At 42.8% G+C, this 20,115-nt stretch overlaps 1 protein-coding gene and 1 long non-coding RNA gene across 6 annotated transcripts in view; one reads left to right on the top strand and one right to left on the bottom strand.

The window, feature by feature from the left end:
* Positions 1-20,115, bottom strand: part of LOC308587144 — a 173,094-nt gene that overhangs the window by 61,588 nt on the left and 91,391 nt on the right. The gene's annotated exons all lie outside the window — the stretch shown is intronic.
* The window catches only part of RABGAP1L (RAB GTPase activating protein 1 like), a 161,143-nt gene that overhangs the window by 85,845 nt on the left and 55,183 nt on the right, over positions 1-20,115 (top strand). For 4 of the 5 annotated variants that reach the window (XM_081194342.1, XM_081194344.1, XM_081194345.1 and 1 more), the window contains exons 18-19: positions 4,485-4,628; positions 10,548-10,589. In XM_081194342.1, the coding sequence (XP_081050468.1) occupies positions 4,485-4,628; positions 10,548-10,589 (186 nt within the window). Of the gene's footprint in view, positions 1-4,484; positions 4,629-10,547; positions 10,590-18,730; positions 19,293-20,115 lie in introns of those variants that run through there. The other variant, XM_081194346.1, reaches the window with a different exon arrangement.

Here is a 20,115-nt window from a genome sequence, read left to right as displayed (position 1 = left end):
AAAACCATCCACTCAGATGGAAGGGAATGAGAAATGGAATTTAAACCAAGTAAATTCTCTTGCCCCACGACACTCAAAGGTTGGGAAGTAACTTAACCCTGGCATTTTTATCCAGTCCTTAAGGATGGGAGTAGAGTGAGCTCTTAGAGGAAGATACTGAGACGGTCTCTAGCTATGAACATATGCTTCCTACCTCAGTCGTTCCCTACCTTATTGCCAAAGGTATGCTTCGTTCTCCAGCTTTCAGAGGTTTCCGTATCCCAAAGGAACACATGCAGCCTTCCTGCAAGGTCCACCAAAATGTCTCTTGGTTTGCTTTCCAGAATCATTCAGAAATATCTGAAAGACAGAGTGGGCTAATCTTTTTAAACTCAAACCTGAAGGCATTACTTTCTCCCTGGCAAGGTTACGTCACAATTCAAGGTGCTGCTGGTGGATACACCTATAGCTGCCCTCACCTCTATAGCAGTGATTCCCACAGATCATAATCCCACCTTCATAAAGGTGGACCTAGAGATCCCTGTAATAAGAGTGTGGAGGCCTTACCTTATTCAGGGGGATTGAGGTGCCAGTTGGAGTCTTTCAGACCTTGGTCACAAATTCATTTTTTGTCAGCGCTGTCTGCGCAGAGGTGCTGGCTGACTCCGACTTAACCTGTAAACCCACCAAAGATTTATTGAAGAGGGTCTCCGGTCACATCACGAGTCAATTGTAGCTGCTCCTCGCTGCCCTCTGGAGGCAGCGAAGGAGGTTCAGGCAGGTGAAAGCCAGGATTTATAAGGCAAAAATCCTGGCAGGGTTCCCCAGTGGGTTCTGAGGAGCTCACTGCATCCCGCTGTGCCACACAAGCCCGTGTCTGCCAACTTGAAATGCACAGCGGGTACAACCTGGGAGTGTGTCCCTGCCATGGACGAGCCTCCATCTCTGGCTAATTTGTGGTTGGTTCTTCCATAATTCAGACAATTGACATTAATCAAGAGGCACTCCTGGACCGATATATGCTAATGCTAATGCTGCAACTGGGCTTGGTTCTTTGAAGGTATCTGAATGTTTTCTTTGAAGCTTCAGAACAGAGGGGAAAGGAAGGGGGAGGACAAGGTGCTTTGTGCTTTCTTGTGGTTTTCAAATGGTCTCATTTCTTCTTGTCCTCCCCTGCAAAATGAAAGAGACATGTGTAGCCACTGTTATGTTACTCTGTTTGTTACTTCAGAAAAGAGGGGGAAGGCTTTTGATTTATGTTCAACAAAGAATTTAACAAGGTTTTACTAAGATTCCCCTACCCAACCGAGGCTGAATGGATTTTAAAATTATTCCTGGACTGGACTAGCAGTGCTGATGGAGTAATGCATTTGGGAATGAACTGCTGCCGAACAGATGTTGCAAAGAGGCTGAATTTGAGAGAAGATCTTGCTTTCAACTGTGTGCCAAGGAAGAACTCCAGAGTGGAATTTTAATGGCACAGTTTGGATACGCACTCTGTGAGTTATTTATGGCTGCAGCTCATACGGTAGTCAGTAAACAGCGGAAGAAATTGAATGTGACCTTGTAAAGGTAAAGGTACTGCTGCCCGTACGGTCCAGTCGTGTCCGACTCTAGGGTTATGCGCTCATCTCACTCTAGAGGCCGGGAGCCAGCGCTGTCCGCAGACACTTCTGGGTCACGTGGCCAGCGTGACGAAGCTGCTCTGGCGAGTCGGCACCAGTGCAGCACACGGAAACGCCATTTACCTTCCCGCTTTAAAGCGGTACCTATTTATCTACTTGCACTTAAGGGTGCTTTCGAACTGCTAGGTGGGCAGGAGCTGGGACCGAAAGACGGGAGCTCACCCCGCCGCGGGGATTCGAACCGCCAACCATACGATCGGCAAGTCCTAGGCACTGAGGTTTTACCCACAGCGCCACCCGCGTCCCCTTATGTGACCTTGTACCATCCAGATAAACACTGCAAATGGAAGTCTCATAGGAGTGGCAAGACTATGGATCACAGTTTTCAAATAGGTTTTAGGTTTTAAACAGTAAAGGCTTGGGCAAGGGCTTCAGTACCAGCTACATTAAGCAGCAACATGCAGCCCTGGCAAGCGTTCTAGGTTATAAGGAGAAGGGCTCCATCACTTTGTCCGGCATGTGTAATGGTTCCTTAACCATCACTTCAGTTCATGGATTTCCTTTTTGGAATTTCAGCTGGGTCTTCATCATTCTCCTGGGCCTGCCATTTATGTCATGACCCTAAATGTTCACTGACAGTGCTTGTGCATAAGACAGTATTCCTGGGAGCCATTCTGTCAGCTTGGAGAGTACAGATCTTATTGGGAAACTCCCAGCTGTGCTTTCTTCATACAAAGTAGCCCCTAGGCCCCATTCCTTTTTTATTCCAAAATCGACACACTTTTCCATGTGTCACAGGAAATATCCCTAACTTTAGCTATGCCCTAAGTCAGTGCACCCTAAGGAACAAGACTGGCACAAGCTGGATATGACTAAGACGCTTCACATCTATTTAGATAGGATGACATACCCTTGGAAAACAAGAGTCCCTATTCATTTCCTTCTTGAACAGATGTTTGGGTACCAGAGTCTCTAAAGCAACCATCTATTGGTGGATGACATGATCTATTGTCTTGGCCAGTCAGAGCTTGGTCAAGAGGCTACTGGTGGGTATTTCAGCCCACTCTCTAAGCGTGGCAGCTGCTTTGGCAGCTTTCAAGGGTAGTTTTCCTGATGAGGACATTTAGGCCTTGGTCCACACATTTGCAAAGGTTTATATAATTTATTCTGTTTGCTCAGCAGATTCTGCTTTCAGCATTAAAAAAATGTGAAGGATTGTAAAGTAATAACTTCTGGTTTTCAGAAGTCCATCCAGAATGTATACTGTTACCAACTTGGTATCAAGTTGACTGCAGTATCATCAGCTTAGTGAACTATTTAAATTAGATAAGAGGAATGGTTTTTCGACTCAAACATCGCAATTAGAAAGAAACCTGTTAAATAATAATAATAATAATAATAATAAGATCGTTGTCTAAAATGTATAAGATGCTATTAGAATGGCAAACAAAAGATGAACAGGTGAAATCATCAATGATACACTGAGGAATATATATTGGTCATAATATTGAAATGACAGAGTGGGAGCGACTGTGGAATGTTGATATGAAATTTACTGCATGTTATGGGACAAAAGAAAATTAAATGACAATGATGTATAGATGGTATCTGACTCCCAGTAAATTAGCAAAAATGTATAAGTCAGAATCAGATACCTGTTGGAAGTGTAAGGAGAAAGAGGATACCCTTTTCATATGTAGTGGTCTTGCAAGGTAGCAAAAGCATAATGGAAAATGATATATCATGAGTTGGAAAAAATGCTGAAGATAACGTTTGTAAAAAAAACAAAACACCCAGCTTTTCTTTTAGGAATAATAGGTTTAGAGGTACACAAAGAATAAAGCAAACTATCTAGGTATGCTTCCACGGCAGCCGGGCTGCCCACACATTGTACACCCAGGGATGGAAAGAAGAATCGGTTCCAACTAAGGAAATTGGGCAACAAAAACTGATGGAGAGTGCAGAAATGGCGAAATTTACCGGAAGATTAAGAAATCAAGAAGAGAGATGTTTTGATATAGAATGGGAAAAAATTATTGATTATCTGAAGAATTCTTGTAAACAACTTAAATCAGTAGCAGGACTGATATAAAAGTGTGCAGTGAGAATAACTGAAATATAACATAAATGATGACTAGTAGATAGATATGACCTGGAAATGCAGTGGGGAAATATTTAACATAAGTAACCACAGAAAGGGGGGGGGTCGATGATTGGATGTTTCAATTGGATCTGTAAATTCAGATGTGTGATTATATTGTAAAATGTGAAGATAAAAAACAAAATATTAAAAAACCAGAATGTATACTGCTGTAATGCAACCCTGTGTTGTTGAGTGTCCTCTGGGATCCACATGAGGAAATAGATTTTCCCTTATAGTGAATTTCTGTTTTCTGATACCCCCGGAAGGCATTTGTCATAGAATCATTGAGTTGGAATGGGCTACAAGGGTCATCTAGTCCAACCCCCTGCAATGCAGGAATCTTTTGTCCAGTGTGGGGCTCGAACCTTCTTTCTGAGACTAACCAGTTACAGGAGGAGCTGGTGGCTTTTGCCTCCGCTGTACATGTGATTTAATTACTCACCCTGATTTAATTGTTCTTTTGGTTAGCTGTGGACCCTGCATGTCTGCTCTCAGAGGAGGCTCCATCCCAATGTTGTTGAGTGCGCTCCAGGTGTCACAGAAATAAATCATAAGAAAATGTACGTGTTTGTAGGTATATTAGTAGGATAAGCAGCAGGATAGCAAAACAGGTATCAACTTAAAATGTATTTTGGCATGCTAGCATTTGTAATGAAGTATTTCATTCTTAGAAGCCTGCATAGAAATAAATACTTCAGAGAGCAGAAGATGGAGTCAACTTTCTCTTTTACCTCTAGGAGCAGATTCCGGATTTGTATAACCATTTCTTGAAACAGAACTTGGAAGCTCACATGTATGCATCCCAGTGGTTTCTCACCCTCTTCACTGCCAAGTTCCCACTCTGCATGGTCTTCCACATAATTGATTTACTCCTTTGTGAGGTAAAATAAAACCACCTTCAGTCTGAAGTCTTGCTTTGCATGAAATGAATTGCCACTTTTCTTGAGCTTACTTTTGTTATTGGATCTGAAGGAAGACTACTTGTATTAAATGAAAATATTATATGGGAATGCTCTTACACTTACCGTATTTTTCGCTCTGTAAGACACACCCGACCATAACTCACGTAGTTTTTAGAGTAGGAAAACAAGAAATAAGAAAGCAACGCAAAGCCTCTTGAGTGAAGAGGGAGGAGCACTCCCTCTGCGCTCAAGAGGCTTTGTGTGGCTATCCCTGAAGCCAGAAGAGCAAGAGGGATCGGTTGCTTCAGCGGGATTTCTGACTTCAGCAATAGCTACGCAGCCTGCATTCGCCCCATAAGACGCACACACATTTTCCCTTACTTTTTAGGAGGGGAAAAGTGCGTCTTATAGAGCGAAAATTGTCTTAAAATAATGTGGGTTACTCTGCCATCTGTAGTGCAATGGCTCCTGCTAGTGCAACAGGGTTTTCTCCCCTCTCCTCTCATATACCCCCCCCCCCCATTGGCTTTAGGGATGTTGGGAGATACCCTACAACAGTACACGTCAGGAAAGAAAGCGGTGGATTGTTCCATTCAGCAAGGTGCTATGTATAACCTCTTCCCAAAGTTGCCTTTAAAAAAAAAAAGAACTGGAATGATTGTGGGATAATTTTTCTGACTTTATGCCCTTTCTCTGCTATAAGATTTATTTGAATAATTGAGGCTACTTGTTAAAGGAGAAATCTGCTTTCTAAAAACGTGGTTTCGGCTGCTTCAAAGTGCCACCCCCATACACACTATGAAGTTTAAATCAGTTTGCCTCATACACTTTAGTTTACCTTTCAACATTCAGACTGGAAAGAGTCATAGACCTTATACAGAAATAAGAGCAGAGCACTGCTAATACGATTTGCAGGTCCCAGAGACATAAATGAACTAATGAGTAGGCCTGGGTGATGTATCAATACATTGCTCAGGACTGGTATGAGGGGCAGACTGTGATGGGGGCTTCACCCGGGTATATTGCAGGTAAAACAGATACTGCTCCTGAGTCCTCTGCTACCAGCTTCAGGGACTCAGGAGCAGCGGTGGTTTCACCCATGTTATACTGCTGGGTGAAGCTGTCATCTCTCTGGTCCTCACACTGGCTGGGGCCAATGCAGCTTGTTGTTTCGACATTGTGGTGTATCACCAGGCTGCGGTGTTTGGTTGGTGTGGTGATACAACATTGGTGTGGTGAAAACCTGACATTGCCCAGCCCTGCAAATGAACCTAGTATGTAGAAGAACTGGCATTGTACCCTTTCCTCAAAATCTAATGTCTAAAGGGCGTTTGTGTCTGATTTGTGTATATAGCCTAAAGCAGCAGCACAAAATATATTAATTAAACGAAAGTGACAAACAGAAATCTAAGGAGCTTTAACAAAGAGACCTAAGTAGTTACGAGGATACCAACCCATTCTGCAGTTTTCAAAATGTACATTCGTTTTGTACAAGTATATACCTTGTTTTGTACAAGTATATACAAGTATATACCAAAATGTACAAGTCGTTTTGGGGGGAGTAGGGTAGGGTAGGGGTTGGCCACGTTACATGTTTGCAGCAGCTCAAAGAAATAATGCTTGGGCATTGGTTGAGATGTGTTTTACCAATTTGTATGGCCCAGCAGACTATGACTAAGGCTTCCACATGGGTTGGAAGAGGGAATGTGTGATCCCACAGCGACAGTGCTGATCACCAAATCATGATTTGGTTTTACGTTTGAATTGAGCCATTATCATTCAACATCTTGTACTGCAGGGGTCGGCAACCTAAGGCCCATGGGCCACAAGTGGCCCATGGGGTCGTTTAACCAGCCCACGAGCTGCCCCTGAACCGAGCCGCGTGCTCAGTGAGTCCCTGCGTGCTGCGCTAAACCGACGCAGTGTGGTGCGGGGACTCGCTTCCATGGTTCTGGAAATCACATCTGTGCATGTGCAGACACTGGAAATCGCGTCTGCGCAGACGCCGGCATCGGAAAAAACCTGTGTGTTCCGGCTCACAGAGGGATCTCCGCTGGAGTGAACCGGCCCAGGCGAGGTAAACCTTGCCGACCCCTGTTGTACTGTATGTATATATTTTTTATTTCTTTTTATTAGTTTCAATTCACTATACAACCAAACAATAATAGAACGGAAAATAAAGAAAAAAAAATTACATAACAAAAAACACCAACAAATCAAACATACAATAACTAAACAACACAACAATAATTGACTTCCCTTCAACTCGGTTTTGGACTATATTACAAAGGGTTTTCTTTCTGCAGTTTCACTTTCTTAATCTCTACATGTCACAGGAGCTATATTGAGCCTACTGTGATTTTTAAATTTCTTACATCTGCTTCAATATATGTCATAAATTTATTCCGTTCATTAATAAACTTTTTTTTTATAAAATATTTATTGAGATTTTCAAAGTATTACAAAATAAAATAAAAGCAGAAGAAAATACAAAATAAAAATATTTAACAAAGTAGAAAAAGAAAAAAACAAACCCCTTCGAACCATGCGAATACAAATTCAAAAATAAGAAAAAGATACAGAAAAAAAATACAAAAATACACCACAAACAATTAAGAACATTTAAAAACAAATTCATTATTCTCTAATCTTCTCATAACCATAATATTCTTTCATAATTCTTTAAACATCTTTACTAAAGCCGAGTAATTTCATTCCAACATTTTTCTGACATTCATCAATTTTATAAAACAGTTCTAATGGTAAAAAAAAAGAAATACAAACAGGTCTAATCTTCATCCAACGTCCCTTCCTCCTGGTTTCGGGTTTTGTCAGTCCTTATTATCCCATCGATCTAGCCCATTAACCTGGCAACCTTATATCCGAGGCCCTCAAGTCTCTTCCATGTCCCTTCCGCAGCTCTTCTTCATATTTGTAACTGTATTTTCCCTTGTCTCCTGCTCGTGGTAACTCCAGCTTGGCAATATTTTTAACCCTTCTCGACAGATCAGCCCCTTTTCCATATTCAACACTGAATTCCATATGGTATTTAAAAGCATGTTTCAAAGACCCTCCAAAATTAAGAGCCCCCACAATCCCAAACATCTCACGGCCCATTGCCAGATTTGAAAAGTCCAAACATCCCAGCATAGGGGGGTCAATCCAGCCCCCCATTTCCAAGCCAAACCAAACTTTTTCTTTCCAAATCTGGCTTTTTCCAAGTTCATTTGTCAAATCCGAAAACTCATTCCTGTTGGGCCTGTTCTGTCAGGACACACTCCTGATTTAATTCCTGGGTGGGCTCCACATATTTTCCTACTATCTGTTCAAAATTTCCCACTGCCTGTTCAAAATTTCTAGTCGAATTCGCCATCAAATTCACCTTCTCATGTAACTGTTCCAGTAGGGCATTTGTTTTATAGAAAGCACACAACAAAGCTTCTGAATACATTGTCCTGCAAGGTCAAATGCCTATTCCCACGATTGTAATCTGTAACAGCTGCCGGCTCCCTGGAGTTGGTTAGTTTCACAGTCTCCCTCTAGGGGGAAAACTTCTATTTGTTCTTGCAACAAAGTTTCCCTTTTTGAGATACTTTGTCAATATTTATTCCTTTAAAGTGCAAAGGGAAGCAGTGGAATCACTATGTTTCTCTTCTTTTAGCTATCTGTCAAAAACGCTTGTCTCTGGTCAATGAACTTCAAACGTCAGTCCTGACACCCCGCTCCAGGATCAGGACGGAGGAAAGTTGCTTTACTTTAAACTCACTTTAAACAGTCCGAAAAAGATCCCCCTTCTTCTCCTGCTGTCGAAGGGGGGTTCCACAATTTTAAATGATGAAATCCAATCCTTTAAAGGCGATTTTCTGAGCTCTAGTTTACGTTGTCTTTGCTTTATTCTGTCTACAAAAGAACGGAAGGCTGACTTCCTGTTTAGACCTTCCCGTTCCGTACCAAATTAAAATAGATTTTTAAGATCCAATTCCTTTCTGCTCACAAGTCCCCATTTAATGTCCAGTTGTTCAAAGTCTAAGTACTCACGGGTGCTTATTTTAGAGTCCAAATTGTCCCAGGAAAAAGGCAGCGCTCTCCGGCAACGGCTATGCGGCTTCGCTCCGCGGAAATAGCAGTTGACTCACAGCACCGCGCCACTTCCCCCTCTTCACTTCGGAGCCCGTTAGTGGGTTCCTTAGCGAGTTGGGGGGGCGCTAAAGGTGCCCGCCGAGTCCCATGGTCACAGGCTTCATCCGCCTGTGATTTTTAAAAGGGTCCCCGCTTCGCCGTAGCGGAGAAGACCCGTTTCCTGTGGAGCTAGTCCCTCCAGTTCAGAGGGAGTCCGCCATTGCTGATGGCGCCACCCCGGAAGTCCCATTCATTAATAAACTTTGTACCTTTTTGGTTTCTAATTTTTTGTGTCATTTTTGCCAGTTCTACGTATTCAAATAATTTAGTTTGCCAGTCTTTTACAGTTGGAGTGTTTGGTGTCTTCCAATTTTGTGCTATCAATATTCTAGCAGCTACTGTTGCATATTGGAATAATATTTGGTCTTCTTTTTTAATTTCTTCTCCAATTATCCCCAAAAGGAAGGCCTCAGGTTTTTTTTGTAAAGGTATATTTAAATATTTTTTTTAATTCATTATAAACAAGTTCCCAAAACTTTTTAATTGCCTCACAAGTCCACCACATGTGGTAAAAATTGCCTTCCTTGATTTTACATTTCCAGCATGTTTTGTCTCCGGTTTTATACATTTTTTTCAATTTTACAGGTGTAATGTACCACCTGTACATCATTTTTTCCATGTTCTCTCTAAGTGCTGTACAAGCTAAAAATTTCATACCTTTATTCCAAAGTTTCCTCCAACTATCGTACTCTAAATTGTATCCAAAATCTATCGCCCATTTCACCATTACTTCTTTTATCTCTTCATCTTTGGTGTCCCATTCTAGCAACTGGTTGTACATTTTGGATAGAAGTTTTGATTTGCCTTCCAATATTTCTAACTGATATCTGGATTTTTTTTCATTCACCCCGATCTTTTTGTCTTCAGTCCACAGAGCATTAGTTGTACTGTATGTAAAGACCTGTGACACATTATGTTCAGGATATGTAAAGTAACTGTTGCTGACTACTGGAGTTTAATTACTGTTACAATTCTGACATCTAGTGGATGAAATCTGGTTTGCTTACACTATATAATTAAAAAATATTCCTTTTGTATTTGTGACCCTGTTTAAATGAATACAACTTTAGTATGTTTAATTTTGTACCAGACGGTGACCAGTACCATTTGTAAGTTACTAGAGCTGGCTGCTAAATCATGAGCCTTGAGGTCACTTGCTTCGTCTCCCCTCTGCACTCTGCCATTGGAATATTCTAATCACACTTAGCAGCAAATCATAGTTAGCGGTCCTGGTTTTAGGGCAAACTCTGAATTGCCACTCACTGCAGTTTTATGTTTCTGATCATGGGTCATATGGGGAAGAGGAGCCATATGAGCCTAGCATATGTGAGTGCTTGTGCAGAATTCTAATCTAGCATCAATTTATTTATTTATTTATTTATTTATTTATTTATGAATACTATTAATCCACCCTTTCTTGATGATAAACAAATGTCCCTATATGCAGAAAACTAGTTATTTAGTCTAGACTTCCTTAGATAAGAAGAGTTATTTAGTCTAGACTTCTCCTTAATGTGTTAGTTTTGTATTCACAAATACTTTTTCCGCAGGTAAGCCATAATGACTTAGCTGTAGAGTGATGATAATAGCCTAGAAACAGTTTTGCTGCTTGATTTGATGTTTGTGTTAATTTTGCTTGGTCACAGAATTTGTGTTTTGGGGTGTTCCTGTTTTTAAAATTTATAAACAGGATCAATACCATTTATTTCTCTTTTTCAGGGTCTGAATGTAATATTTAATGTAGCACTGGCTCTCCTAAAGGTAAGTCATTTTTGTGTTATTCCAGCTTTTATGTCCACACATAGCCTTACAAGTAACTCGGCAAAAATTACTCACAACAACTTTACTAGCCTATCTGATCACATATGTTTGTGTTGTCATTTGTTGCTTCTTGATAGCCTCCCTGCCAATTTATAAAAACTTCTCTGCCTTGTGATTCGGAGGTAGTTTTTATTCACCATAGCTAGGTGGCTGTTCGAAGCCTGCCCATACAGTTCATAGAAGTTTTATATCAGGCAGTCTATTCCATTACAGGGATTTGAATCAGAAGGAAGTTCTTGTATTATAGGAAACTTCAGTGTGAGCAACAATTATTTTATAAAACTAATTCTTGGCATGAAAGGATCATAAAGACAAATAGGTACCGTATTTTTCGCACCATAGGACACACCGGACAATAGGACGCACCTTGTTTTAGAGGGGGGAGAACAAGAAAAAAAAATTCTCCCCCTCTCTGCCCAGTGCCCCTTCACCGAAGTGACAGGATGTGCTGTGCAGAGAGAGGGAGAATTTTCCCCCTCTTGTTTTCCCGCTCTAAAACAAGGTGCGTTCAGGTGGCTACCTTGGAAGCCTGGAGAGCGAGAGGGGTCGGTGTGCACTGACCCCTCTCGCTCTCCAGGCTTCAGGTTCCTTTCGACCTGCTCTTTGGGGCTGGCGGGGGGAAGCCCACCACCAGCCCCAAAGAGCAGGTCAGGGAGCAGTGGAAAGGCTCAGCAAAGAGGCTGCTGCCATAGTCGCACGTCACTTCTCCAGCTGGGAGAGGGTCGCGGGGCTATGGCTTCTTTAGCCCCGCGCGCGCTCTCCCGGCTGGAGAGGTGACGCGCGGCTATAGAGGCTCCTGTCATAGCCGCGCGTCACCTCTCCAGCCGGGAGAGGGTCACGGGGCTATGGCGTCTTCGCTCCATAGGACGCACACACATTTCCCCTTCATTTTTGAAGGGGAAAAAGTGCGTCCTATAGAGCGAAAAATACGGTATTTGCGAACAGTTGTAAGAGATAGGGTTCTGGGAATAGAATACCGTATTTTTCGCTCAATAAGACGCACCAGACCACAAGACGCACCTAGTTTTTGGAGCAGGAAAACAAGAAAAAAAATATTCTGAATCTCAGAAGCCAGAACAGCAAGAGGGATCGCTGCACAGTGAAAGCAGCAATCCCTCTTGCTGTTCTGGCTTCTGGGATAGCTGCACAGCCTGCATTCGCTCCGTAAGACGCACACACATTTCCCCTTACTTTTTAGGAGGGAAAAAGTGAGTCTTATCGAGCAAAAAATACGGTATATGAAGTATTCTGTATCAGAAAGGAGCTATAGTAATGTGGCCTTTTCCCCTACAAAAGAAGCTGCTGGCCTGACTGAAAGTGATAAGGTGCCCCTTGCAACTCTTGGAAGTCTCTTAGAAGACCAGCATTGCTGTTCATCCTGGGGAGGTTGAAAGGAAGTAGTAGCAATTGTAGAGCAAAGTGAGATCTCCGTTGCTATGTCCTTGGTTGTGGGCCTTGGCTGGCTTTTTTTGGGAACAAGCACTATATTATATTCCCAAAAAAAAAAAAAAAAAAAAAAGTTTTTTTTTTGGGAACAAGCACTATATTATATGGGGGGACGCGGGTGGCGCTGTGGGCTAAAGCCTCAGCGCCTAGGGCTTGCCGATCGAAAGGTCGGCGGTTCGAATCCCCGCGGCGGGGTGCGCTCCCGCTGCTCGGTCCCAGCGCCTGCCAACCTAGCAGTTCGAAAGCACCCCCGGGTGCAAGTAGATAAATAGGTACCGCTTACCAGCGGGAAGGTAAACGGCGTTCCGTGTGCTGCGCTGGCTCGCCAGATGCAGCTTTGTCACGCTGGCCACGTGACCCGGAAGTGTCTCCGGACAGCGCTGGCCCCCGGCCAATAGATGTGAGATGGGCGCACAAACCCCAGAGTCTGTCAAGACTGGCCCGTTCGGGCAGGGGTACCTTTACCTTTACCTTTACTATATTATATGCATTTCCCCCCGGGTGACTACAGTGATACCTCGGGTTGAAGTAGCTTCGGGATAAGTATTTTCCCGAATAACAGAGCGTGTTACTTCTGGGTTTCGCCGCTTGCGCATGCGCAGACGGTAAAAATGACGTCATTTGCATGCGCACATGCAGTGAATCATGACCCGCAGATGCGTGGACGCGGGTTGCATTCGCTTCTGGGTGCGAATGGGGCTCCAGAACGGATCCTGTTCGCATCCAGAGGTACCACTGTAGAGTGGTACCTCGGGTTACATACGCTTCAGGTTACAGACTCCGCTAACCCAGAAATAGTGCTTCAGGTTAAGAACTTTGCTTCAGGATGAGAACAGAAATCGTGCTGCGGTGGCGCGGCAGCAGCAGGGGGCCCCATTAGCTAAAGTGGTGCTTCAGGTTAAGAACAGTTTCAGGTTAAGTACGGACCTCCGGAACGAATTAAGTACTTAACCCGGGGTACCACTGTATAGTGATCAGCAAGGCTGTTGTGTGTTATGGGGATGAGAGCTGTTGCATCTAGCTGGGCACTAGATAGAATGAAATACTATATTGAATGAGCAGGTGTATGGAATAAGTGTATCAGTGTCCTGCTTTCAGTTCACTCTCCAGTGCCTTTTTGAAGTGGTAGTCAGCACAAGGAGACTGAGATATAAGCAGAGTGCCATGTGTCATGACAAAGGTGCTTTGAGAAAATGAAAAATTGTTTTGCTGTTTCAAGATCCCTATAGGGGATATTCCTGATAGGGGTGACATTTCCTACTGGAGGTTCAGGTAGGGTACTTTACGAGGGGAGGAGTCATCCCTCTCCCCGGACTAACTGGCAGGGCAGACAATTCTTCAACCCATAAATGATCCTTGAAAAGAGACCACTTGAAAAATAACTGAAAACATCACTCCAGGAAACTAGCAAGGAAGCGTTGGTGTGTGTGTGTGTGTGTGTGCGCGCGCGCGCGCGCAGGGAGCCACAGACAGAACAAGAATAGCAGATGCCCCCTGCCCTCACTTTAGCAGACAAAAAGCTCAGTTTACAGGTAACTCTCTAGGTTGGGGAAAGAAGCCCTAACCATGTGTGAGGTGGTGGATGATGTTGTAACCCACAGCCCTCCCCACCAAGTTGTCAGTGGAGAAAGGAAAGGTGGGCATAATGTCCTCCATCGGGGTCTTCAAACATAAATTCGCAGCAAGACAAATGTCCATTTATGCCAAATCATTATGGGGGACATTCCTTTAAAAAGAAAAGTAATAATAATAAATTTTATTAAGGCTTTTCATAATGCAATGTACTACAATAAAAATAAAGAAATAAAAACAGAAACAGAAAAAAAGAGGAAGAAGAATGTTAAGGTCATCTTGAATCCCAATACTGTCTTCTGCGGCATTGGCTGCCCCTTCCAGTTTGGTGTCATCCAAGTCATTTATAAAGGTGTTGAACAACAATGGGCCCAGGACAGAACTCTGTGGCACCCCACTTGTCACTTTTTCCCAGGATGACAGGGAACTGTTAGTGAGCACTCTTTGGGTTCAGTCAACCAGCTACAAATTCAACTGTTACTTTGTTTAGTCCACATTTTATCAGTTTCTCCACAATATTATGGGGGACTTTGTCAAAAGCCTTACTGAAATCAAGATACACTACATCCACAGCATTTCCCTGATCTACTAAACTTGTGATTCGTCTGGCATGACTTGTTTTTGAGAAACCCATTCTGAGTCTTGGTAATCACAGCATTGTTTCCTAAGTGCTCACAGACTGTTTAATTATATGTCCTAGGGCCTTCTCTGGTATCAGTGTCAAGCTCACTGGTTGGTAGTTACCTGGGCCTTCTCTCCCCCCCCCCCGAATATGGAGCCAACATTTGCCTGCCTCCAGTCCACAGGGACCTTATCTGTTCTCCAAGAATTCTCAAAGATTATAGACAGAGATGCTGAGATTTCATCTGCAAGCTCCTTTAGTACCCTTAGGTGCAGTTCACCAGGCCCTGGAGATTTGAATTCATTTAAAGTAGTCAGGTGTTCCCTTACTGCCTCTTTTCCTATCTTGGGCTGCAGCTCCCTCCTTGCATCACAAGATTGGGCATTGCTTTCCTGTTGAGTGATGACAGGCAGAGTAAGTGTTGAGCAGTTTTGTCTTCTCTCTGTTACCCAATAGCATTTCTCCATCTTCTCCATGCAAGGGACTTACCACTTGCTTGTTCTTCCTCTTGTTTCAACATAGCCGAAGAAACCTTTCAAAATTATTTTTAACCTCTCTTGCAAGCCTGAGTTCATTCTGACTGGAAGCCCTCGAACTTACTGTCACATGAAGTTTGGACCTTAGGTCTTCTCTAAAGAGCAGCTCTCAAGTATTAAAATGAAGACTTGAGTGATTCTGATGTTTGGTTATAAATGACAATGCAGCATAACGTCGCAACAAAACAAAAAGTTTTTAAGAGGTTTTTATCATACCAGTTAAGGATTACACACAGTAAGTATTTGGGGTTTGCCTAAAAACCCCGTGGCATACCTGCACATGACACACACACATTGGGAGATGCTGATGTAGATCATACTGACCTTAATGAAGCAAGGCAGCTTCCTGTGTTCCTAACTGATGAAGTGGGCTCTTGGTTACTAAAGACTGTGCCACCAAATAAGTTTTTAAGGCGATAGTATATGTAAACCTTTCCTGAGATCCAGTTTTATATTTTAAGCTCAGCCATTCACTCATTCACCCAGGAACTCTGCACTTTGCGGAGGCTGTTTTAGAAATCAGAGCGCAAGTGTGATTCATGTACAGAGTCTTCCCACCACCATCCAAATCTGAGAGTGTTATAGTTATATAGCAGATTGGTGTGGGAGGCATTTGGAAAGTGGTAAATGGAATGGGGAGTTTTCCTAACTTAACATCATGCAGCCCACCATCCCTGATCTCTGATCTCCTCCCCCCTCCAGCATACTTACTATAAATTGTTATGGGCTTGAAGAAGAGGGTTCATTCTTCCTCTCCATGCTTGAAGTTTCCTCTTCTTGCTCTCACCATCACCCCCTCCCTTCCCCCCCACCCTAATTGCCTCCTAGTTTGTGGGGTATAGGTTTAAATTATTATTTTTTTTACCATCCTTTCTATTAGTAAACTTGGGTGGTTGAGTTCAGTTTGTAATCGAAATAGGATGTTGGCACAAGGTGGTGGACATTCTCTTGTCTTCATTATTGAGCCTTACCAACCGAAACTCGTACAACACAACAGGTCTAGACTGTGCTCTAGACACCCCTTGAGATTCATCTGCTGTAACAGCAGAGGCAAGGTCGCGATGGATGCAAGCAATTTTATCCTCAAAATGCTTTGCAAACAAGTATCAGTGAGCTGCTGTTAGTTCTACCACCTCCTTTGAGCCAGACTGTAACTGGCCTCCGCATTACCCAGAAAAGCTCTGCTGGATGGCACAATGAGGATGCAATGGAGGAAGCAAAGTAGTTCTTCTTTTCAGCCTTCACTGCCACTAGGTAGACTTGATGATGAGCCCTCAAGTGTTTGATTGCATTCAACCGGATTTTTCCTCCACTCGTGTTCCAGTGATTGTGTCACTGGCCGAGTCATTTGGTTGTTCCAGAGGGTCAACCAGAATTTCAGCAGGAGCACCAGTCCTATCGGGAGGGAAATCCCCCAGAGCTGTCTGGAAGCCCATTGACTCTTATCAGTCTCTGAGGGCAGACCATCCTAATAGGTCCCCTGCCTCTGCGGAGGGGGAAAGGTGCTGAAAGCCTAAAGGTCATCAGGAAGTGATCTCACCATGATAAGAGACTGATGTCAATATCCCTCAGATCACCCTCTTCCTGCCCAGTTGAGAAAATAAGGTCCAGAGTGTGGCTTGCCACGTGTGTTGGGCCGTTGACATATTGGGACAGCCCCATGGTCATCATGGCAGCCATGAAGTCCTGAGCCACCCCAGAGCCAGTTGCCTCAGCATGGATGTTGAAGCCCCCCAGAACCAACAGTCTCGGAGTCTGTCAGCTTAGGCAGGGAGACTGCTGGGCAGCAGAATCCCTAATCTGTCCCGATCGCTCAACGTCAGGAACACACACTCTAGATTCCCTCCCGCCCCGGACTGGACAGGGAGAGAGAGAGAGAATATCTCTATAGACGACAGCAACTCTCCCTACCCGACCCTCAAGTCTTGCCTGATGCTGCACTGAGTACTGAGGTGGGCACATCTGGGTGAGACCAACTCTACCCTGCTCATCCACCCAGGTCTCAGTGATGCAGACCAGATTGGCATTCTCATCCATAATCAGGTCATGGATGAGAGGATCTTTATTCACAGTGGTTTTAAACTGTTTTTAACATTGTGTTTTAATGGTTGCAGCCTGGCCTTCAATCTTAGGGTGAAGGGCAGGTTATTATTTTAATGAAGTTTCAGGGTCAACAAGAAATAGAATGGCATCTTAATCACATAGGGCAAGTTTATGTTCAGAGTCTTTACATTTTAATCCTTTAAGTCTTGGGTTTTGCTGAACAGTAAGCTAGGGAAGAGAACAGACCTGCCTGCTGCCTTGATATAAGTAGAATTGTTGTGATTTTATCCTATTAGCAATGGCATGAAGCTTAGGAATGGAATCAAGAATTATATGGTCAAATTAGACAGAACTATAGTGAAAATTTCATTTACAATAATCAGCAAATTCAAAACACTGTTTTCTGAAGAGTTGTTGCATGTAGGTGTTTATGGTTATCTGATCTTGTGCTATACCCATACTGCTTTTTGTAATCACTCTTTGATAAGATAATTTCTGCTCCATTCCAGAAAATTACCAGTCTTCATCTATGTTTGTCTTCAGCGATATGCTGGATTTAATATACTTTAACTAAATAATTTCTCCTTGTTGATAAACCTTTGTTTTAGATGTTCTTCTTTAGTCACATGATGGTGGTGTAGCTCCCCCCCCCAAATTGGGGCAGGGATGGTTGGAGGGGTGGTTTTTTTAAATTAAAAAAGTCCACTCACCACCCAGAATATACGTAAAACCAGTTTCATATGCAGAATCCAGCATTCCCCTTATTGAGGTGAATTCTTGGTAAATTATGGTACACATGGTCATGGTGACTGTGTGTGTGTGTGTCTGTGTGTCTGGGTCATGGCTAATATAAGCAAATCAAGCAGAATCTTTGTTTAGGAGACAGAGATATCTGATTTTATCCCAGCTACATTGAAATCTGTGACATGACAATATGGGCATGTAATATGTGGCTCATGGGTTATCGACAGGCCATAGGCTCTTTAAATACAGATGTTGTTAAAAACAAGGTGACTACAAATATAATGTCTTTATAGACAACAGATTATCTACAATGAAGAAAAGAAAATGAAGTCTAAATAATCTGGCACTTTAAATTTGTTAGATTAGATTTACATCTGAATGTTTAGCAATTTCAGAAAAAAAATCAGTATTGTGAAATGTGGGTTAAATGTCCCGTATGCTAGTAATATTTGCATATACAATGAAACTATCCTTTGAAGTTAAGTACTCAACATTTTCCAATCAGTATTGCTCCTTTTACCCAGTATGTTTATTTTATGTTTTTAGAGCAGTTCTCCATTTCCCCACACACAGCTGCTCTGAAGCTTTTCCACCATGGAAGCTGTAACTTAGTGCTGTACAGAGAATAGGAATACAGTCTATACCATTTCAGATGATCATGCATCAGTAGCGCCCAGCTGTTTTGTTCTTCCATTGGTCTTGCATTCGTACAGCAATCTGGGCGGGACTGATGGCTTTCCCCTCCCTTCCTCTCCCTCCGCTTTGGTATGCCTAGGCAGGATCGAATCTTTATTTGAAAGCAGATATTTATTGAGGCCAGTATTTTGGGTGGCTATCAGTCTGACTTCTTCCAAGCAAGAGACACTGAGACTACAATGTGTCTGCAGGCTTGGGTAGCTGTCAGACTAATGTAGACGGAAGGTGGATTGGGAGGGGAGCTCATCTGTCCAAGAGCTCACTATTGGCTTCTTATTACAGCATTCTCCTCTGAGACACCCTCTGCATGCTCATTCACCTACCTCCGCCTCTCCCTTCCCCCTCCTTTTCTACCCCTTCATTACTGATTCACAGTGAGAGGCGGCAGCAGCAGCTTAGACACGCTTGTCACGAATCTAGGATTGCAATGAGCTCATCCTTTTTCTCTTTGCAGCTTTACAACTGGCCTGAGCTTTTTGCTCTTGCTGCTGCTCCTGTCTGCTCTTACACACATTCACAGCCAGGCTGGGCCATCGCAGCCTTTTTTCTGCATCATTCTCTGCCATTTCCCCTGCTTTCAGACATTTTTAGATCCATCTCTTTAAGTTTTTGTCTTTTTTGAATTGCCAGCTTCTTCTGTGCTTTTCAGCAAAGATGTTTTCTGTTTTTTGAGCCTGTACCTGAAAGTCCCTGGTGTAGACAGTAAATGTACTGGTCTTTCAGAGACCTAAAGCTGGCTCCGATAATAACAACCGTGTGAAATTGTGGCTTAAGGGAACAGTGCTTCTCACTCTGGATACTTGCTGTTTTTTGCTGATGGAAGAAGGGGTGCCTTGCCCAACCCCAGCTCCCAAGCTTGCACCACCCATCAGAAAGTCCCAGGATATACATGATGAAAGAAGCAAGCTTGTGAATGAGTATGCCTGTCGAGTGTTGGAACTTCTGGGAATGGGGCATCGCCTATTTGTTCCCCGGCTTCTTGCGGTGAGATTCTGGTTTTCTAGAAATAGACGCATAGCAAATCTGCCATTCTTATTAACACTCAGCTGTCTCAAAGGATCCATTTCATGGGTGGTTGCATGAGGGTAACCCTATTTTATGCAGTGCATTTAGGACATAATGATTCTTGGTCATCTTCCTTATAGACACCGGGCTGAGGAACTGGCTTAGATTACCTTTTGAGTCGAAAATTGCCTCCCCTCTTCTTGCCGATGTTGTCACAGTTGAATCTGATTTTCCAGTGGATTTTCTAGCACCCTCAAATGTTTAAGACTTGATATTATTATTATTATTATTATTATTATTATTATTATTATTATTACCACCATTATTTTTGAACCTCATCAAATTCATTGTACTAGCTGTTGGCCTTTGCAATTTGCAGATGTTATCAGCATCATTATTAGCATCAGCATGATCTATTCTGCCATATTACTAAGGTGCAAACTATCTTTCCTACATTCTTGGTAAGCAGTAATCGTGCAAATCAAATGTTTGTGTCATTGATTATGAGAATAGGGCTGGTAGGAAGAGATAAGTTGAAATTTTTGATCTGAAATTATTAAAAAATGTTCTCTTAACGATTAGAACAAATTAACCATGTCCATGTAACCTGAAGTTAAGACATACAACCTTCAGAACTGCAAATTGACAGGCAAATCGTACAGGTTTGATTGATCCAAACTTATCCCTAAAATTATTTTAGTTCATCTAGATATTAATTCTTAGCACCACAAGTATCTATTCCATCAGTTTGTTTTATACTCTGCCCAAATGACATTAAATCATCTTTACAGTGTATTAAAAA

This window comes from Podarcis bocagei (assembly GCF_964188305.1).
Source record: "Podarcis bocagei genome assembly, chromosome: 5".
In the NCBI taxonomy this organism is placed as follows: domain Eukaryota; kingdom Metazoa; phylum Chordata; class Lepidosauria; order Squamata; family Lacertidae; genus Podarcis; species Podarcis bocagei.
This window is presented reverse-complemented; position numbering and strand designations above follow the sequence as displayed.